The 22,304-nt window shown below is 33.5% G+C and overlaps 1 protein-coding gene across 3 annotated transcripts in view; it reads left to right on the forward strand.

Annotated features, from left to right (window-relative positions):
• The window catches only part of LOC100373948 (kelch-like protein 2), a 38,753-nt gene that overhangs the window by 11,932 nt on the left and 4,517 nt on the right, over positions 1-22,304 (forward strand). Inside the window, exons 1-10 of one of the 3 annotated variants that reach the window (XM_002730441.4) lie at positions 5,924-6,193; positions 12,000-12,110; positions 14,543-14,771; positions 16,315-16,490; positions 17,338-17,434; positions 18,282-18,548; positions 18,993-19,110; positions 19,495-19,692; positions 20,312-20,413; positions 20,975-21,103. In XM_002730441.4, the coding sequence (XP_002730487.1) occupies positions 6,123-6,193; positions 12,000-12,110; positions 14,543-14,771; positions 16,315-16,490; positions 17,338-17,434; positions 18,282-18,548; positions 18,993-19,110; positions 19,495-19,692; positions 20,312-20,413; positions 20,975-21,103 (1,498 nt within the window). In that variant the 5' untranslated portion in view covers positions 5,924-6,122. Of the gene's footprint in view, positions 1-5,923; positions 6,194-11,999; positions 12,111-14,542; positions 14,772-16,314; positions 16,491-17,337; positions 17,435-18,281; positions 18,549-18,992; positions 19,111-19,494; positions 19,693-20,311; positions 20,414-20,974; positions 21,104-22,304 lie in introns of those variants that run through there. The other 2 variants (XM_085493908.1, XM_085493909.1) reach the window with 2 other exon arrangements.

The following is a 22,304-nucleotide window of genomic DNA, read 5'->3' on the forward strand; positions in this document are numbered from 1 at the left end:
AAATAATATAAAAAAAATTATGTTCTTTTTGACTCCTGTGTGCGAAGAGTCTTTGCAGTTAGCCTGTCTGTATGTACATGTATGTATGTGTGTGTATGTCTGTATGTTCCACTGATATCTCAAGAACCTCACATCGGTTTTTGGTGAAACTTGGTGCATAGATGCGCTGGGCCAATGTTTTTGTTGAAATCCATGTATATTAATCGCCTAATTTGCATGATAATTAGCTCATTTTTAGCCGTTCCAGGACTGTTTCACTGATATCTAAAGAACCACTTATTGGATTTTGATAAAACTTGGTATATAGATACTCTGAACTAATGTGCAGATTTTACTAGTTTTGGGTAAAAATTTGTGCATATTAATTACCTAATTTGTATTTTTGGCTTTCCCACTGATATCTCAAGTACTAATCATTACATTTCAATGAAACTTGGTACATAGATACTCAAGGACTATGCAGCGATTTATTGTTTCAGGGTAAATATTTGTGCATATTAATCACCTAATTTGTATGATTAGTTAATTTTCAGCTTTTCCATTGATATTTCAAGTACTAGTTATCACATTTCAATGAAACTTGGTACATAGATCCCCTAGGATATGTAGAGACCTGATTAGTTTTGGGATAAATAATTGTGCAAAATAATTACCTATGTAGAGACCCAATTAGTTTTCGGTGAATATTTATGCATACTGATCACCTAATTTGCATAATTAACTAATTTTCAACAAGTACTAATCATCACATGTCAATGAAACTTGGTAATAAATGCTCTAGTACAATAGACAGACCTGATTAGTTTTGGGTTAAAATCAGTTCATATTAATTCTCTAATTAGTATAATAATTCATAATTTGTTGGTTTTATTCACATTTCAATTGAACTTGGTACATACATGTAGATGGTCTGTTACATTGCGCAGACCTTACACCCAAATCTGTTCATATCAATCACCTAATTTGCATAATTAGTTTTCAGCTTTTTCATCAATATTTCAAGTACAAATAATTTTAATTAATTTTTAATGTACCTCTATTGCTCTCAGCACATGGGAGTTCTTTGTAAGCTTTCTTTGATTAACCTTGATAGTGACAAAAGTTGACAGTGGTGTTTAAAGTGTTAAATACTAATGATTCATTGGTATTTAAACAGCATGTGCGTGCCAGGAGTTAATTTGTGTCAAAAATATTTTGTGTTGTTTACTCTCTGTTGTCAGTTTGTGGCTGAATGATGTCATATCACCGTAAGCACCGTGTTATTTCACAGTATAGTATCATTATGAACAGCTGTCAAATTTGAAATTGACGTTAGCACCAAATTCTTTGGTCTTGTTTATGTTCCATACATGTATTTATCCGATTCTGATTTATTTTATTGTTGCAGTGTTTTTTTTGTATTGTGGATAAATCTACAGAATACTAAAAAAAAAAAAGTATTAAAAATACTTTATTTTTGCTTGGAATTGATTTTCGCTATTTTCGCTGAAGGAATGATTCAGTGAAAATAAAATCCAGCGAATATACATTTTTTCCTACATTTCACATTCAACTCATCAAAAATCAGCGAAAATAAATTCCATAAAAAACACCCAAAAAGTCTTTTCAGTGAAAATTAATTCCAGCTAAAATAAAGTATTTCACAATAATACAAACTATGAAATGAACACTGTTAAAATCACTAAAAATGGCCTTGTTGATCCAATGAGTAGAAATCATTATAACTCTTGGAATCCTTCTATTCATGCTTAGATTTTTTGAAATGAGAAAATACACAGAATCTATTACATTTTTTTGCATTCTATGACGTGCTATTCAGCCATGTGCTGTGAACAGTGCAGTGCATGGAACTTTCAGCCAGCATTTCCGTCCAAGGCATTTCAGCCACATGTTGTGCAGAAGGCGGACTTTCCATCCTTGCAAATCCTCTATAACATACCAATCAATGCTGCTTTAACAGTTTGACTAAAACTGTACTGAAATGATTGCTTCAATTACGTAATTACTCGCATTCTTGTACATGTAAGTTTAGTTATACTTGCCTTATCGATACCATACAATGCAGAGCTGTGCATATTTGTGGACACCAGTCTCGTAGTTTAAAAACTAAATACAATCATTCATGGATTTACTTGTACGTTTTGGATCTTCTCCAAGAACGTGATGACATAGTAATTTTATTGATAAGCGGCGTGCACAAGGACTGAAAGTAAAATGATATCTGTTGGATTTAATAGCCGATATATGATGTCAACAAAGTGACCTTACCGGCTCCCATCAATATTAGTGCTTCTCTTAATACAAATGTATACATTTAAACATGTGTGTGGATTTCCTAAAACGTAATCGCTGGAAAAAACCTTGGAATAATTCAACTCTTATTAATCAAAGGTTAATTAAACATCACTCATGCAATGATCATAGACTTCCAATAAACGATACTAGGGCTACTACTGCCTAACAGGAATACTTACAACACTCACTACTATGTTTACAAATTAATAGACTTCTGGGTATTCAAAAACTTGTGGGTGTTGATGCCAATGTGTTGTAATTCACATGAAAGCTTTTCATATATACTATGGCTACAATTCTGCTCATATGTGATATTTGCTCAAATTTGTTATGATTTTTTTGAAAATTCATGACTGATTTTTTTTTTTTTTGGAGGGACTGAATACTAATTCCAAAAATACAACCATTCCAAAACTAACCATTGTTTTAATAATCCCTAGTTATCCAACCATATGTAACTCCAAAAGGTCTGGACAAAATTCTGTCCTTGCATACAATGAAAAAAGCGTTTGGCATTATGTAATGTAATACTGTGGTACATTTGTTATATAGGTATTTGATTTGCCCTGTCTTGCATCACACTGTGGCGATATGCAAATTATGCATATGATAAAAGCAATTGGATATTATATTGTTTGTTTATTGCAAAGCAAAAGGCCATTGACCCAAAGAGCAAATTTCTTTCAACAGCATTAAATGCATACAATGGTATCAATGAGATACATTCAAGTTATACTTTTCATGGCAAAATGTTTTATAAAAGCAATAAATTATCAGTTCTGTAAAATAATACTATAATTACAAGCATCTCTGCTTAACAATTTGAGTGTCATCATTTTCCCCTACCAGGTGTGGTACATGTAAGTAAATGTGAACAAAATATTATTCAGCTAAATTTAGCTAAATTGTTATACAGCATTTAGAGTTTACATCTGAGTTTGAAAAAACATGATACGAAAAGACTACCGGTACTGTAAAACATGTTTCTTTCGCGAGCATGTCTTTTTCGCGAATTTAGCGAGAGAACTGATTCGCTAATTCAAGATGTTGCTAATGACTTTATTATCAATTCAAAATGGCCGCCAAACAAAGAAATCAACATCAACAAGAGAGATTCGCTAAATCAACATTTCGCTATTACGCCATTTTACCACAATTCGCTATAATTGCATGCCGCTTTTTCAACATGTTTTACAGTATATTTAACCCTTTGAGCACAAAAAGTCAACTTCAGGCACCATTCACAAAATAGTTTTATTTACAGTCTGCTCAGCTGTCGACTTTGTCGAGCAGAGCTTTTCATATGAGTGATTGTCCGTTGGCATTCATTGCCGTCCGTGTCAACTTTTTACTTTTTCAACTTCTTGAAAACAACAAGCCTGAATGCTTTCATACTTGGTGTATATGTACCTTGGGTAGATCTCTCTTAGATTTGTTCATTTTATGATGTTTCTTTTAATTCTCTAATTTTGGTGAATATTTTTGTTATTTTTAGTAAAAAGTGATATTTTCGGCCTCTTGTTAAAAACTGTAAGTCCTATTGCTTTGATATTACTGGGTATATATGCAAGTACTACCGGTACATGTACATGTGGACTTCTCTCAGATTTGTTCATTTCACGATGATATCTTTAATTCTCTAATTTTGGTGAATATTTTTGTCATTTCTGTTAAATAATGAACCGTAAGTCTGATTGCTTTGATACATGTAATATACATATTGTCCATTTTCTAATGATATCTTCTGTTCTTAAATTGAAATGTGCCTTGCAAACAGCGGAGCTATCTCAGCCGACAGACTGCTTGTTTTATCAAACACTAGAAGCAATGTCACATTTTATTTGTTTGGTCCAAAAATAAAATTGAATTCAGTGAAAATGACAGAAAATGTGAAATAATTTACCTAACATTAAGCGTAAAAAAAAGTGGTCCTCAAAGGGTTGAAAAAATTCCCCTTGATTTTGAATGAACAACTGTTTTGTTTCAAGAGCAGAGCTCAATTTCGCAGACTACATATCCAACCTACATGTAGTTGTTGGTGCAACATTTCATGCATTTTTCTATTATTTTGTTGTTAATTTTTGATGAAGTAATTTTCATTCATAAAAATAAGAAAGTTTATACGAGTTTTATATTTTATGAAATACGAGACAAATTCAAAGAGTTGACAACTTAAAATAAATAAATAAATAATTAATTTACTACTTGGTAACTAAGTAAAGCTTACATGCCCCCATATGCACATACTTATTATAAGTTTATAATTAATTGAAGTAATTACATGTAGATTGTGAATGAATGAAAATATAAATTGTACAAAATTATTCCTGTGTAGGAACAGATTTCAATGCTACAATTCAGATTTTAGGTTTTAACCAATCATGGATGGATGAACCCACACTATAGATTTCAAATTGTCACAGTGGTAATTTGCATACCCAATCATAAGATGATAAAATGCATTGTTTTAGTATACCCTATCAATGCATTAAGAATTACTCAACACATTGCCTGCAGAAAGCCTACATGGATTGCTAAAAGTAATGTTAATTAACAATGTTAACAGGCAATGTTTTGAAAAAAACACTGAGCTGGCAACAACAAACAGATCATGAATATAAGACGCTTAACCTCATAACTGCAGTAAATTTGCCCTCATCTGATTAGGAACTTTTGACGTTTATGTTTCTAGTCATTCTACCAATCTATCGAAAAATGTGAATGTCACAGCTTTTTAAAAAAAAAAATTGTCAGAATTTTAAAAATTAAAAAAAAAAAATATTTTTTTGGGAAAACTGGAAATAAAAGCACACTTTTAATAGAATGCCCATAAACATCAATTTTGATAAACAAATTGACCAGAAATATTGTCCTTGTTTTTCTGACCTTATCACAGCATAAATGTGAAATTAATTAATCCTGCAGCTGTCTGTGAAGCTGACTGACATGTACACAATGCTGTGTGTATCCTACCATTATTATATGTAAATTCATGTAGTACTACAATCATTTCTATCAATCAATATTATCGATACATGTTAGTGATTATAAAAAATTGAAAACAATTATCAGAAAATGCAGCTCGTGCTTCATTTATATTCAACAATAACATTTAGCATTTTCCTTTTTCAACGATGCCTATATGTACGTGTCTTCTTTAAAAATATTAAAAACATTGAACATACTTCACAGTAGTTAAGAATTTCATATAAAGTGAATTTTACTAAGAAAATTGCATCATTGTCACAATGGAAAATGTCTTTGCAATAGTAGTTTTTTGTTGTTTCGAAACAAATTGTTGACTCACAATAAAATGTACCAACATACATGATGGATTAGTGATATAATGTGAGTTCATCGACAGAAATCTTAGAGGCTTGTATAATAGTTATGGAGTTATGTGTCATCAATATACTCATTGAAAAGAATGGCTGTGTGCGGATGTCTTGACATTTTTTGCATGACCTCAATACATTGCGTGTATTAATTACTAGCTGACCTATACTGCCAATAAACACATGGTTACCTTGTGTGACATCACTAGTGCTCTTGAAAACATACTGCTATGAGTTGTTTATCACTTTACTGTTAGTATAAATATGCATCGTGTTTATCAATAGGGCAGTCAGTCAGTCAGTCGGTCAGAACAGTGGTATTGGGCATCTGAATCTATCGGAGGCTGTAGTAATCGCTGTTAGTAAGAACAGTGGTATTGGGCATCTGAATCTATTGGAGGCTGTAGTAATCGCTGTTCAGACTCTGAATTCGTCTCGTCTTATAATCAGTGAATTATTTACGTATCCCACATTTTGAGCTTGTGTGCCAAAATGAGATCTGATTATTATATATTGTGTAATGACAAGAAGGTTGCCTTGACAACTCCGATAACAAACCCCAGGTAGGTTTATAAGTATTCTTATTGGTTGACTTCCAGATGTTATAACTGCTTGAATCAATACTGCTGTTATGCTGTAACTTGTGTTTGGCAACGAGTACATGTAGTTTACTTAGACAGTTGTATTGAGCTACTGGTGGTTCAGGTGATGGAGTCTTCACATGTTGTATTGAGCTACTGGTGGTTCAGGTGATGGAGTCTTCACATGTTGTATTGAGCTACTGGTGGTTCAGGTGATGGAGTCTTCACATGTTGTATTGAGCTACTGGTGGTTCACTTAAGGTGATGGAGTCTTCACATGTTGTATTGAGCTACTGGTGGTTCACTTAAGGTGATGGAGTCTTCACGTACATGTTGTATTAAGCTACTGGTGGTTCACTAAAGTGATGGAGTCTTCACATGTTGTATTGAGCTACTGGTGGTTCACTTAAGGTGATGGAGTCTTCACATGTTGTATTGAGCTACTGGTGGTTCACTTAAGGTGATGGAGTCTTCACATGTTGTATTGAGCTACTGGTGGTTCACTTAAGGTGATGGAGTCTTCACATGTTGTATTGAGCTACTGGTGGTTCACTTAAGGTGATGGAGTCTTCACATGTTGTATTGAGCTACTGGTGGTTCACTTAAGGTGATGGAGTCTTCACATGTTGTATTGAGCTACTGGTGGTTCACTAAAGTGATGGAGTCTTCACATGTTGTATTGAGCTACTGGTGGTTCACTTAAGGTGATGGAGTCTTCACATGTTGTATTGAGCTACTGGTGGTTCACTAAAGTGATGGAGTCTTCACATGTTGTATTGAGCTACTGGTGGTTCACTTAAGGTGATGGAGTCTTCACATGTTGTATTGAGCTACTGGTGATGGAGTCTTCAAATTTGTTTCTGTCATGTACATGTAACTGGAAATAAGAGACATTCAGTATTGTTTTGTTTTGTTGCCATCAATAAAAATGCAGTTTTATTTTATATTTGCTATAAATTCTAAATTATAAATGATGACTGATGACATGACCAAACAAAGTTGTTTATTATTTGAATTGAATTGAATTGCGTAAACTCATCTGCAATATAATTGACTTTGACGTAAAAGAAATGCTTTGTCACTAGTTAGCAGGTCACTGTTGTTTCAAATGTAAAACTATGTTCTGTGTGCTTAGTTGTCTATAGATAGCCATTATCATGTTTAAAAAAAAATGTTGATGACAACAGAAAATTCAGTGAAGCGATTTTTTATGTGAATTTCTAGTTAAGTTCATCATATTGCTGGTCACCTGCTAGATTACATGTTGGCAATATATACCTAAAATATAATTAATTAATTAATACCTAATTAATTTCAGTGACAGATGTGTATTTTCACATTCAACATACATTTGATATTTGCTTTATTAGGGGTTTCTCTATAATTCCTATGTTAAACACACAATATACAATATATACAATTTATAGTTTAGGTCATTTATCAAAAATACGCTTCTAAAACATCAAATATGGTGAATGATGTAAAATGTAAATATCAATTTATCTGATATATATTTCTGATGTCAGCAGACACTCATCGTTGCCGTCAGTAATTTAAATCTGTTGATAATCAATGATATCTGCCTATTAAAGAGATAATATTATTTTATAATAAGAGAAAATATTGTAGGATTATTTTATAATAACATATTTGGGTAAGTGGAATGAAATCTATTCTAATATTCTGAAGGATTTACATTTTTTGTTGATTTTGAATATTTTGCCTCAAATTATACTGCTGACAAACTTTAGAGGTCATCCTCTGTATATTGACTATCAAGTAATTGAGAAATAAGCGATGTAAAATGATGTAAAACTTTAGAGGTCATCCTCTATATATTGACTATCAAGTAATTGAGAAATAAGCGATGTAAAATGATGTAAAACTTTAGAGGTCATCTTCTATAGATTGACTGTCAAGTAATTGAGAAATAAGCGATGTAAAATGATGTAAAACTTTAGAGGTCATCCTCTATATATTGACTGTCAAGTAATTGAGAAATAAGCGATGTAAAATGATGTAAAACTTTAGAGGTCATCCTCTATATATTGACTATCAAGTAATTGAGAAATAAGCGATGTAAAATGATGTAAAACTTTAGAGGTCATCTTCTATAGATTGACTGTCAAGTAATTGAGAAATAAGCGATGTAAAATGATGTAAAACTTTAGAGGTCATCTTCTATAGATTGACTGTCAAGTAATTGAGAAATAAGCGATGTAAAATGATGTAAAACTTTAGAGGTCATCCTCTATATATTGACTGTCAAGTAATTGAGAAATAAGCGATGTAAAATGATGTAAAACTTTAGAGGTCATCCTCTATATATTGACTATCAAGTAATTGAGAAATAAGCGATGTAAAATGATGTAAAACTTTAGAGGTCATCTTCTATAGATTGACTGTCAAGTAATTGAGAAATAAGCGATGTAAAATGATGTAAAACTTTAGAGGTCATCTTCTATAGATTGACTGTCAAGTAATTGAGAAATAAGCGATGTAAAATGATGTAAAACTTTAGAGGTCATCTTCTATATATTGACTGTCAAGTAATTGAGAAATAAGCGATGTAAAATGATGTAAAACTTTAGAGGTCATCTTCTATATATTGACTGTCAAGTAATTGAGAAATAAGCGATGTAAAATGATGTAAAACTTTAGAGGTCATCTTCTATAGATTGACTGTCAAGTAATTGAGAAATAAGCGATGTAAAATGATGTAAAACTTTAGAGGTCATCTTCTATATATTGACTGTCAAGTAATTGAGAAATAAGCGATGTAAAATGATGTAAAACTTTAGAGGTCATCTTCTAAAGATTGACTGTCAAGTAATTGAGAAATAAGCGATGTAAAATGATGTAAAACTTTAGAGGTCATCTTCTATATATTGACTATCAAGTAATTGAGAAATAAGCGATGTAAAATGATGTAAAACTTTAGATGTCATCTTCTATAGATTGACTGTCAAGTAATTGAGAAATAAGCGATGTAAAATGATGTAAAACTTTAGAGGTCATCCTCTATATATTGACTGTCAAGTAATTGAGAAATAAGCGATGTAAAATGATGTAAAACTTTAGAGGTCATCTTCTATATATTGACTGTCAAGTAATTGAGAAATAAGCGATGTAAAATGATGTAAAACTTTAGAGGTCATCTTCTATAGATTGACTGTCAAGTAATTGAGAAATAAGCGATGTAAAATGATGTAAAACTTTAGAGGTCATCTTCTATATATTGACTGTCAAGTAATTGAGAAATAAGCGATGTAAAATGATGTAAAACTTTAGAGGTCATCTTCTATATATTGACTGTCAAGTAATTGAGAAATAAGCGATGTAAAATGATGTAAAACTTTAGAGGTCATCTTCTATAGATTGACTGTCAAGTAATTGAGAAATACGTGACATACACAGACCTTGTGGAATGTCTCAAGTATTGCAAGTATACTTTTTTGATTTACTGTGTGTCATATGTATATGTAGTTCAAATAGTAATTAGTTCATATATATCATATATACAGTACCATATTATCTAAGCACATGTACTTTGATACATAAATGACAGAGATGAGGCTCTAGTTAATAAGTTCCTCCAGAGGTACATTACTTGGGGTTTGCAACTACGGTGACATGATACCAAGAACCCGATCAATCTCGCTCTCACATAAGCATTCCCTGTTCAGAACAATGCGAATGCACATGCCCAAGGTAACTAGGTTACTGTGTGGTCTAGGTGGATCAAAATCGCTGCCCACGATATGACTGTTTATGAGAACTATATTTTCTATACATTTTCGATGAATTACATTTTTTCACATTGGTATATGCCATGTCAGAAGGTCGTAGCCTCAGTCTCGCTATCTACGAGATGAGACTTGAATGGGATCTTGACATGATGTCACCATACAGTACTATGCGCGTTGCAAACCCCAAGTAGTGTACCTCTGGTTTCACACATAGTATCAAATAAATAATTTTTTTGAGATGCATGTGTACTTAAAAATTAATATTGTACATGTAGGTGCATTATATCTCGGGTAATTATACAGATTACTTCCAGACTTGGGACCCAGCATCACAAATAAATTTGCATAAATACGTTAATAATACTAGTACATGAGCAAGGTGCATATCGTTCAGAGTAGTGATGTTTAATGTGAAATAATGCTAACTGATATTCAGTGTAAACATGGTGATATGCACGCTAAATGTCGTCTGTCTGTACATGCTTGAACAGTATACAGAGAAAACCAAATCCGGCGACGGAACCATTATATTTGCTGTGATAAGCGGGTTTCAGACAGAACAACAATTATTTGCATTGTACAACGACAATAACTCAAAATACTAAAGACTAGAAGTTTATTTTGAAAAAAATATCAATAAGGAGGGTAATATTTCTGCCCCCCCCCCAAAAAAAAACCATTGACATAACTGCACATGTACGTTCATTTGGACATCATGCTTAATTAGCATAGTCATGTTTTCTGTGTGGTTTTGACAATTGTAGTTGGTCATGTGATAAAAAGGTGATCATTTGATATCACTTATTAGTAGAGCTGGTTGATGTTTTTATGGGTTAGTATTATCTGCAAACCAAACGTGAGTGGATAATATGGCTTGATGTAACTAGTATTAACTAGTATTAACTAGTATTAACTAGTTTTACAAACAAACTCTATTAGTAACGCATGTGCATACTAGTATATAAGTGTGACTATGGACACAATGTGTGTTTGTAAATATGTTTCTTAGATGCACTTCTAATAGTGTGAATACAGTAGACATGCATGGTATGTGAACTCATACAAAAAAACGCAATGTACAACGTGATGTACTGTACATGTAACTAAAATGACCTGCGCCCTCAGAGTAAACGTTGTCTAGACAAATATGTGAGCAATATACAGCTGAAAAACTCCAACTAAACCAGTGATTTCCTGGAAACAAGCAATTAACATGGAGTATTACAACTTTATTATATATGGGTCATAATAATTTGCATGTTAAACATGAGTCAAAATGTATATGTATTTTCATTGGATTTGGGTTGTTTTGATCATTGAGGTAATTCAATGAAAGTTGACCCATAGTGTAATTAAAATAGTGTTTGACCTTTTTTCATCATTAGTTGTCATCACAAATTCACAAAATAGTCCCATTATAGTCTGTACTTTCCTGCACAAAAATAGCTGTAAAAACTGAAAATTTACTCAAATTTAGTGTATTGCTCCAAAATTAGGGTTCATTTCTAGAAATATTGAAGAAAATAAGAAAAAAAAGCAGACAAATTTTGGTGAGAAAGTTTGGTGGTGAAATGGTTAAGATATATTGAATCTGCCATCAGATACCAGATGAATTTTATTCTAACCACAGGCTGTTCTTAAAGGTCTTTTCAACTTGATTCTCGGGGGGGGGGGGGGGGTGCATCCAGGCATTTTCACTGCCTGGCAACCATCACAGTGAAAACAAAGGCTGAAATCTCCCGGAAAACGGTACTTTGGGATAGTTGTTGAGACTCCCCTGAACAGTAACAAGATTACCGTACCCCTACAGGATTACTTCAATGATGAGTTTGTGCAGTTTCCTCGAATTTAGCCATTTTCATCGGCTCTTTGACCGGTGTTCCACAGCAGCCCGCATAGAATTAACTGGTACGGTGGTGCACGTCTTAGCAATGTAGAAAGTTCTGTGATGTAGCTCCGCCCCTGGGAATATCTTTATTCTCAAGCCATGTGTTATATACACATTGACTGATCTCTGAGATCTTTGTTTTTAATTTCAGGTGTATTTACTGCGCCATGGATGAACCGGAGGGCTTGTCTTATGAAGTACCACCATATAAAAACTTACAACATACAAATAAGGCGTTCGATATTCTTAATATCTTTAGAAAGTAAGTTTAAATGCGAAATATGCACTGCAGTATCTCCCCCTCTCCCTCTTCCTCACCCTGCCCCTCCTCCTCTGCCCTCTTCCTATGTAGGAGTAAAATGTCAAATCCATTACTGTAAAATACTTTATTTTTGCTTGGATTTTAATTTTCGCTATTTTCGCTGAAGGAAAGATTCAGTGAAAATAAAATCACCAAATATACCTTTTTCCTTATATATTTTACATGCAACTCGTCAAAAATCAGTGAAAATAAGTTCCATACAAAACACCCCAAAAGTGTTTTCAGCGAAAATTAATTCCAGCTAAAATAAAGTATTTTACAGTACTTGAAAATATAATTTTTTTCATATTTTAAAAAAGCTGGAAGCCCTACATGTACCATTAACATTGTATGCAGTTATGTGTTATTTTATTAATTAAAAGGGAACCGCTCAATCCCATGGATTGCACCATGTGCTCATGGGTAATTAACTCCGCCTCTGCCCACTAAGTAAATGAATGCTTATTATGCTCGCTTACTAAACTGTGATTGACGGGCATTTTGCATATATTAGCCGCCATTTTAAACACAGGATTTTGACTTATCGCGGCACGTTTCGATCGAAAACAACAACATTTATACATCAAAAGCCCAACCAGATGAGTTTAATCTCTAGAGTACATATTCATGCCCCCGTGGATATGTATTTGGAATCACAGCTTGATCTTTAAACATCGTAAATGGCATATTTCCTGGAGCTCCCGCCACGATGTGATCGGCTTGGTTCGGATTAGCATACTAATTGCGGCGGCCATCTTGCCCCTATTTATACTATCGGTTTCCTTCTGTTAATTACACTATAGTATTGACACAGTAAGCTGTACATTGAATAGATGCGACACTTGCGTCAACCACTCCAGTGTTATTTTCATCTTTGAGACATAAAATATTTCTATAAAATGTAATCTCTAAAATCTTCATCTCTAAAAAAATTTCCTGAGGTAAACCTGTATTATTTTTTGCAAGGCATGATGGGAAGTCATAGTGTGACCCATGCTAAGTCTGTGAACCCACTGACATTTACTATTATATAATTGACCTAAACTAAACTAATAACTGTAGTAGATCTAATTAGAAGTATTATTAAAATTTAATTTTGTTGAAAACCAATGCTTAAAGTGTATTGGGTTTGCTATTTTGAGATGACTGTTATTCAGACATACTATGTATTAAGTAACCAGCTTGCACGCTAATTCTTCACAGGCAGGAATGGTTCAGTACCTTCTCTGATCATGGATGTATTCTTATGTAAAAGGTATATTTTATCCTTTGAGTGCCAAAGTCAAGTTCATGCACAATTCTCAAAATTTTCATTTTTCAACGAAAGTTTTCATTTTTTTGTTTGAAAACTAGAAGCAATGTCAGATTTTGTCTGTTTAGTTCAAAATTAAGATTGAATTCAGTGAAGATTACAGAAAATGCGAACAAATTTATCTTAGTTTAGCAGAACAAAAAATTGGCATTCAAATGGTTAATTACACTCAGGAGGTGTATTTGTTGTATTGTCATTTTTTTTAGAAGTATTATACATATCATAAGCAGTGTTTTTTGCAGATATATTGCCACTGAGATATATTTACATCTCAGAAATCGTATGCACCGGTATTTGAAAGAAATTACTAGGAATGTGTTGAGAAATATGGGCACCTGACTGAGAAAATTTGCGTGAACACTGTTTGTATAGTATTACATGCGTAATGTTTGTACTTCCACAGTTTGATGTAATATACTACCAAATTTTATTGTACACGTTAACAGATGCTTATCCATGCTTTTATGCTATCTGACAACTACAGAATATTGAAATTATGTTATGTATTTATTATGTGTTTATTTTCTACAATTGTTATTCTATTGTTCTAAAATAATTGCTTATCATATTTGTGATTACCACATATGGGGTATTTGTGGTAATTATCGGGCTAATCTCAGAATCTGATGTTCAGAGAAGCTTGTAGGGGGACGGTCATGTTCGCACGAAATTCCCCTCTAGGGGATAAAAACCTAAAACAATAATGTAGGGATAAGATAGGGTGGCGATAACAAGACATTTGTTGTGTTATCTCAGTGTTTAGGACATATCTAATGTATTTTACAACTCTAGTGATTTTTCTTGTTACTGCATACCCCAGGTTGGGGAGGGCAAGGTTCATGTTGACTAATGCATTATTCATGTATTTGGAGCATAACATTTCAATAACTAATAAGTAATTTTTGTTTGAAAGCGAAATTATTTTCCATTCATTTGGGTGCTGTATAGATTTAATTCTACATGTATGTGTATTGATTTGGAATTACAAAGTTTATTTTGGCTCAGTTCATACACCAATTAAAAGCAAGCTTTTTAATATTAAATGTGGGTTATGATAATTTGAAATGTTTTATATTTTCAGACAAAATCAACTATGTGATGTAATTCTCGAAGCTGAAGGCGTTGAGATTCCCGCTCATCGAGTGGTGTTAGCATCTTGTAGTCCATACTTTTCAGCCATGTTCACAGGAGAGCTGGCAGAAAGTCGAGCTGAACGAGTCACTTTGCAAGAAATTGATGGCAAAGCATTAAATTTACTGGTAGACTATGTTTACTCTGCTGAAGTCCAAGTAACAGAAGATAATGTGCAGGTATGTAGACAAGTCTACACAGCTTTCCACTTGCCATACCACTAATGCCAAATTACAATGCTAGCAATTACGAGTCAAATTGCAAACATATTAGATGGAACTATTCACTATCTCTAGAATTCCCAAAGGACACATTATATGAATCAATTTGAGTGATTGAGTGATACTTCTCAGTTAGAAATAAACAGACAGCTCTCCGGCTTATTTCACCTAGAGGTTGCCTGAAATAAGTTCTATATCTTCTTGTCGTCAGCTAATTGATGGTAGACAGAAATGTGTGAGTGTGATGTTGGCTCAAATGAGTTCAGTATTTCTCGTCAACAGCTAATTGATGGTAGACGGAAATGTGTGAGTGTGATGTTGGCTCAAATGAGTTCAGTATTTCTCGTCAACAGCTAATTGATGGTAGACTGAAACGTGTGAGTGTGATGTTGGCTCAAATGAGTTCAGTATTTCTCGTCAACAGCTAATTGATGGTAGACGAAAATGTGTGAGTGTGATGTTGGCTCAAATGAGTTCAGTATTTCTCGTCAACAGCTAATTGATGGTAGACGGAAACGTGTGAGTGTGATGTTGGCTAAAATGAGTTAAGTATTTCTTGTCAACAGCTACATGTAATTGATGGTAGACGGAAACGTGTGAGTGTGATGTTGGCTCAAATGAGTTAAGTATTTCTTGTCAACAGCTACATGTAATTGATGGTAGACGGAAACGTGTGAGTGTGATGTTGGCTCAAATGAGTTCAGTATTTCTCGTCAACAGCTAATTGATGGTAGACGGAAATGTGTGAGTGTGATGTTGGCTCAAATGAGTTAAGTATTTCTTGTCAACAGCTAATTGATGGTAGACGGAAACGTGTGAGTGTGATGTTGGCTCAAATGAGTTCAGTATTTCTCGTCAACAGCTAATTGATGGTAGACGGAAATGTGTGAGTGTGATGTTGGCTCAAATGAGTTCAGTATTTCTCGTCAACAGCTAATTGATGGTAGACGGAAACGTGTGAGTGTGATGTTGGCTAAAATGAGTTCAGTATTTTTCGTCATCAGCTAATTGATGGTAGACGGAAACGTGTGAGTGTGATGTTGGCTAAAATGAGTTCAGTATTTCTTGTCAACAGCTACATGTAATTGATGGTAGACTAAAACCTGTGAGCATGATGTTGACTCAAATGAGTTCAGTATTTCTTGTCAACAACCAATTGATGGTAGACTAAAACCTGTGAGCGTGATGTTGGCTCAAATGAGTTCAGTATTTCTCGTCATCAGCTAATTGATGGCAGACTGGTTTAACATGTGATTATTGAGAATTTACAACAGTAACTGATTAATGAAGACACACATAAGATCCTGCAGTGTGTATGTGAAACATTCGAGTGGGTAATTTAATACTAACATTTTAACTAGGCACAATGTCGTGGCCAGTAAAACACCATATGGATTCTAAGCTACATTTAGCATGAGTCACATCAACATAACTATGAAGCACTATTTGATTCGAAGCTGTAATGTGATAGTTAAATGTTAGCTTATTTTGTTTTTTTCAGGCATTGTTACCAGCAGCTAATTTACTTCAGTTACCTGATGTACGTGATGCCTGTTGTGATTTTTTACAACGACAATTACATCCAACTAACTGTCTCGGTATTCGAGCATTTGCTGATGTTCATGCCTGTGCTGATTTACTGAATTGTGCACAGAATTACACAATGCAACACTTCAGGTAAGATTAAACTTATACAAAATGTAGCTGTAATTGGGATGAAAAAGAAATTATAATTTTATGGAACTACTCTTTTTGAATCGTATGCTAATTTATGCTAATTGGGCATCTGAGCTTGTCTGTATGTGTATTTATGACTGCCGATAGTTCTCAAAAATCAATAAATATAAGAATAATTATACTCTTATTAAAAATAAACTTTCAGTTAACATTATCAAGAACTATTCTCTATTAAAGCATTGCATCATGGGAGTAATTGTTGTTATCTTAAATTGTCATATACTAGTAACTAGGATAAAAATTGTATAATCACTCAACCAAAATAAGTTTTCATTTTAGTTTTGTGGGTAAAAATGTTTGCAGATGTCAAAGGAATCATTGTTACGAGTAATGTTTATCTAATTCTCATCAAAACATACATGTATGGAATAGTAATCATAACTGCATATGCATATATGGTGAGGTCTACCAAAACATGAATATTTACATAGTACCGTAAATTACTTTATTTTCGCTTGGAATTAATTTTCGTGAAGGAATGATTCAGCGAAAATAAAATCCAGCGAATATACCATCTTTCCTATATTTTACATTCAACTTGTCAAAAATCAGTGAAAATAAATTTCATACAAAACACCCAAAGTCTATTCAGTGAAAATTAATTCCAGCTAAAATGAGTTTTATAGTGAGCAGTGTTTAGAGAGCTGCTAAAAGTTCACATTTACAGGCAAGCTAGTTATAAACATAGAGTCTTAGACAAGTTTGATTTTGTGCATGTCTCATCTATAATCACATATAACAAAAAACATGACTTCAACGTTGCATATTGATATTCATTGTTTTATAGTGACGTGATTCAAGGAGACGAATTTTTAACACTGTCAGCGGGTCAGGTGTGTGAATTAATATCATCCGACCATTTAACAGTGCCAACAGAAGAAAAGGTACAGTTTAACTTATAAGTACTGTCAAATCTATAAGTAAAGATTATGTGATCCTGAGAAGTTGTGTTAAATTCCCATTTCTTGCGACATTAAATTTGTTCTGTATTTAATCTAGGAAATTGTATTTGCTTTTTGATCATGTGTATGTAACTTTCATACATTACAATCAAAATATTATTGAGGGCAGCATACATATATGAAAAAATTGTATGAAAATACAGTGTAACTAGAACAGGAATCAGTCCAGTTATGTAGTGGCTATATCACAGCAATGTCTCAGTAAAATTCAGTAAAAAATACGTCTATAATTTGGAGCTTCTCGGTGGATGATAAAATTAATTGCTGTCAGAAAACTTGTAAAAGGATTGTGAGTTCCATAGCAATGATCTAAGCATAGAATCCAATTGATAACTAAGCAATGACTTTGTTCTGAGTGTGTAGACAGTCTTCTATGCTTAATTTGAAGCTCAGACAACAACTCAAGTCTACTCTTACTGGAACTCGAGAATGCCACTACATACCTTTGAGGAAAACAAATCTACTGGTAGATTAGACAAGACCTATAATGAAATATGGATTTATAATATGATATCACTTTTTTTATTTATTTATTTATTTATTTATTTGGTGCTACACTTTTAAAGCAAGGGGCTCACTTGTACAGGAGCTGCAAAATTAAAGATACATTTCTTAAAATAAGTACAAGAAATACTGTTATAGATCATGAAAAATAACATATAACAAAATTAATATTAGTACAATAAAAATAACATTACAATCTACTTATTAGTTTAAAAATGTTGCTCTAACATCCATGGCATCACTTAATGTCTCTTGTGGTGTACAGGTTTTTGAAGCTGTTATTGCCTGGGTAACACACGACTCACCAAATAGACAAGAACATACCGCTATTTTAATGGAACATGTTAGACTGCCATTGCTATCCAGAGAATTTTTAGTACAGACAGTGGAAGAAGAATCGTTGGTGAAGTCCAATAACTCATGCAAGGATTATTTGATAGAGGCAATGAAATATCATTTACTATCTAGTGACCAGAGATCTATGTTAAAAACACCAAGAACACGACCAAGGACACCCATTGGACTTCCTAAGGTATGGCAACAATTACTTGTCATTCCATGACTATATGTAGTCTTGCAATATATGTATGTACACATGCAGAGGCTAGTGTTACCTACCAGAAAATCCGTGTAAACCACCCCCACCCCCACAAGCCAGTTGTGGTGCACCGGAAACATTTGTGAGAATTAAGGAAACTGGCAGGCCTAGGGCGTGTGATTGCCCATGGGGGGGTGACCTCTTAGGCAGGGCCTTTTTCTACTCTAGGGTGTTTCCTTTCGACCCAGGTATATTCTCTAGTAGTACCGTTTGGGGCTGCAATCTTTAATTAAGCCCAATGAGTAATAAATGAAATTTATTATTTCCACGGATTTTCTGTTAGGGTAAACAAAAGGCTTTATACAACCCTAATAATTGGGGCATTGGCTAAATAAACATTCTTGGCTGGCTATAAAACTAACCAGATTATTATACCAGTTAATGTTTGTAGTTGGTGGGCAAGCACCTAAAGCTATAAGGAGTGTGGAATGTTATGATTTTCAAGAAGAAAGATGGTACCAAGTCGCAGAGATGACATCAAGAAGATGTCGGGCTGGTTAGTATTGGAACCTTCTAATTTATTTGCTCGATTTGAAGTGCATGTAAAACAGTTGGGTTTATTGTATACTGTAGAATACTTTATTTTCGCTGGAATTAAATTTCGCTGAAAAAGCTATTTGGGTGTTATGTATGGAATTTATTTTCACTGATTTTTGATGAGTTGAATGTGAAGTGAAGGAAAAAAAGTATACACACTGGATTTTATTTTCACTAAAGCATCCCTTCAGCAAAAATAAAGTACTTACTCTACAGTACCTAATCATTATAACTTACCAGAGATACACTTGTCAATCACCTTAGTGCACACTACTACAGTCTATCACTCACGTATAGTCATTTTCTGAGGGTCACGTCTGAACATTACTATTTTCTGTTTCAGGTGTAGCAGTTATAAATGGTTTGATATTTGCAGTAGGCGGATTCAACGGATCATTACGTGTTAGAACTGTGGATGTCTATGACCCAGCCAAGGATCAGTGGTCGTCAGTGGCCTCAATGGAAGCTAGACGTAGTACACTGGGTGTAGCAGTTTTAAATTCCTATGTGTATGCAGTCGGGGGTTTTGATGGTTCTACAGGTATGTACACTAAAAATTCAGCACTACCTAACACTGTTATTTTAACACATCAGCAAGCGGTGAAAATACTTTTATAACCACCAATAATTGTGATTGTAGAAAAGCTGAAATCTGTTATATCAACTACTGTGTTTTATTTCTTGGATAAGAATGTTACATCTTTTTGAGAATGTCTTCATATTTTTTTTTGCTACATGGATTTACAGTTTCATCTGTAAAATCAATCATCTTGTTATCATGGCAACATCTATGGTTATGATATATTTGTTTCTAGCCATTTGTTCGTACGCCACATATCTTCATTTAGGATACCAAAAATGTTTAAAAAAATTGTTGTTACAGAACAATTTTTCGAGACACATTGTAAAAATTTCATGAAAAATTGTCCAAACTGGTATTTTTACACTGGTTTCTATGGTGACATTTTTTCATTCCTCAAAATGTTTCTAGTGTCATACTAGTAATACATATTATCTCCCATAATGCATTGCATATATGTGCAGTAACATGCTCAGTAGTGCAAAATTTGAATTTGTCTTGAACTGCCTTAATGATGTATATTAATTGCCTGTGTGCGAATACTCTCACTTATACTGCTTGTTCATTGTACATGGTCTAGGTCTTGCAAGCTGTGAACGCTATGATACAAAGTGCAATGAATGGCAGCCAATAGCCACAATGAGTGTCAGAAGAAGCAGTGTAGGCGTGGCTGTACTAGGAGGTAATTACTGTGTTCTTATTGTTGAGATCATCAGATTATTGTTTTGTGTAGAACATGTAGGGATGAAAATCTGATTAAAATTTGATGTTTGATATTGGCCAATTATTTTTTGATTTTGTCCAAGATTCAATATATAAAAAAAATATTCATAAATAACCAAAATTATTAAAAAAAATGGAGCCCATACCTACATTGATTTTAATCAGATTGGAATAAAAAAACTCTAATATGGTTGACTGATTTAACTACATTATATTGCTCACTGATCACAATCAGGAGCTGTGAGTACTATGGCCATTTCATATATGAATCATGAATTTATTTTTTAAGAAGAGTTGTTTCTAGCTGATTGTTTCAAAAAATTAGTAACCATGAAATTGTTGTTGTTAAAAACAGCATGGATACTGAATGTATGTCACTAACCATTCTGTCTCTGTCAACACTGATATATTTTATTCATTCATTGAACCTCTTTTTTTCATAAGCTACAAGTCAGACTAGTTTTATAATTCAGGAATTATAAATTGGAAAATGTAACATCCTCGTGGTTTATTTCTATAGGTTATATGTATGCTGTTGGTGGATATGATGGTGCCTCACGACATTGCTTGAGTTCTGTGGAAAGATATGATCCATCAATCAATGAATGGACACAAGTTGCGGAAATGAGCTGTAGAAGGTCTGGTGCTGGTAAGATCAATATTGTGTTATTTATCTTTGTTGAGAAGTATCTTTAACAAACATCAAGCTTGTGTTATCATTTTGTATTCAGTAATTTTATTGATTCCATCGACAATACATTGTAATTATACCTGTAGTGTACAGATTGGTAATGTAGTAGCATAGTTAATCCAAAGCTGAATTCTAGTATTACATATACAGTATGTCTGATTGGGTGAAACACATGCTAAGCTTGTGTTTCCTGTTGCTATAGTTTTTGCTATTTTATTCTGAAATTCGGTTATAATATTTCTGAGAAATCTTAGAAGTCGAGATGGCTACATTGACTGAGTAAAATCACAGAATATACCCCATAAAATCTGTATTAGAAGCCGCAGCCCTAATAGAAGCCGCACCCATTTTTTTTGAACAATCAAGACCCAAAAATTCACCATTTCTCATATGTGTAGATGCTCTAATAGAAGCCGCATCCCCTCTGTTGCATTGTACCATTTTAATAAAAGCCGCGGCTTTTAATACAGATTTTACAGTATACTGGGTTGAAGACTCTTATTTTTATACATATACATGCATGCTGACTGGTCATTCAAGCATTGATGATTAGGGCAAGCCAGCTGTCATTTGAAATGTTAATTCATGTATTTGTTTGTTATGTGGTACATATGTCAGCTCTTTCTTTCACATGGGAAATAACTGCTTTGAGTATCCCATGCTGCACAGTTTATTATTATACATCTGTCATTGTAATGCCATAAGTTACAGCGTGCCGTAATTTACAGGGTATTTTCATCCTACCATATTAGGAAATGCGAATTCCAAATATGGAATGATTACGCGCGTAAGCATCCTCTAATAATAAAAACAAACATGGCTGCCACCAGGGTTTGACCTGACTCCATACAAAGAAGTTCGCTGATTCTGTTCTTCGTAATAACCTTATATTATTATCACTATACACTGCATCTATTGTGATTATTAACATGTGGGCTTTATCGTTTTGTTATTCAAACCCAGTAGTATGATTTAAAATTGCAGTCCTACCAATCATGCATCCATCACAGCTACATATATCACAACATTACTGATGATTTGTTTCCTAAAATATAGTAGTGTCAGTTGGACATTAGTTTATCTTGTTATAAATCTAATCAGGCATTTATTGATTGAATGTTTGAAGACATTTATAAAATTTGACATGCACGTGTAGGCC

This window comes from Saccoglossus kowalevskii, chromosome 19 (genome assembly GCF_978046115.1).
Source record: "Saccoglossus kowalevskii chromosome 19, keSacKowa6.1, whole genome shotgun sequence".
NCBI lineage: Eukaryota > Metazoa > Hemichordata > Enteropneusta > Harrimaniidae > Saccoglossus > Saccoglossus kowalevskii.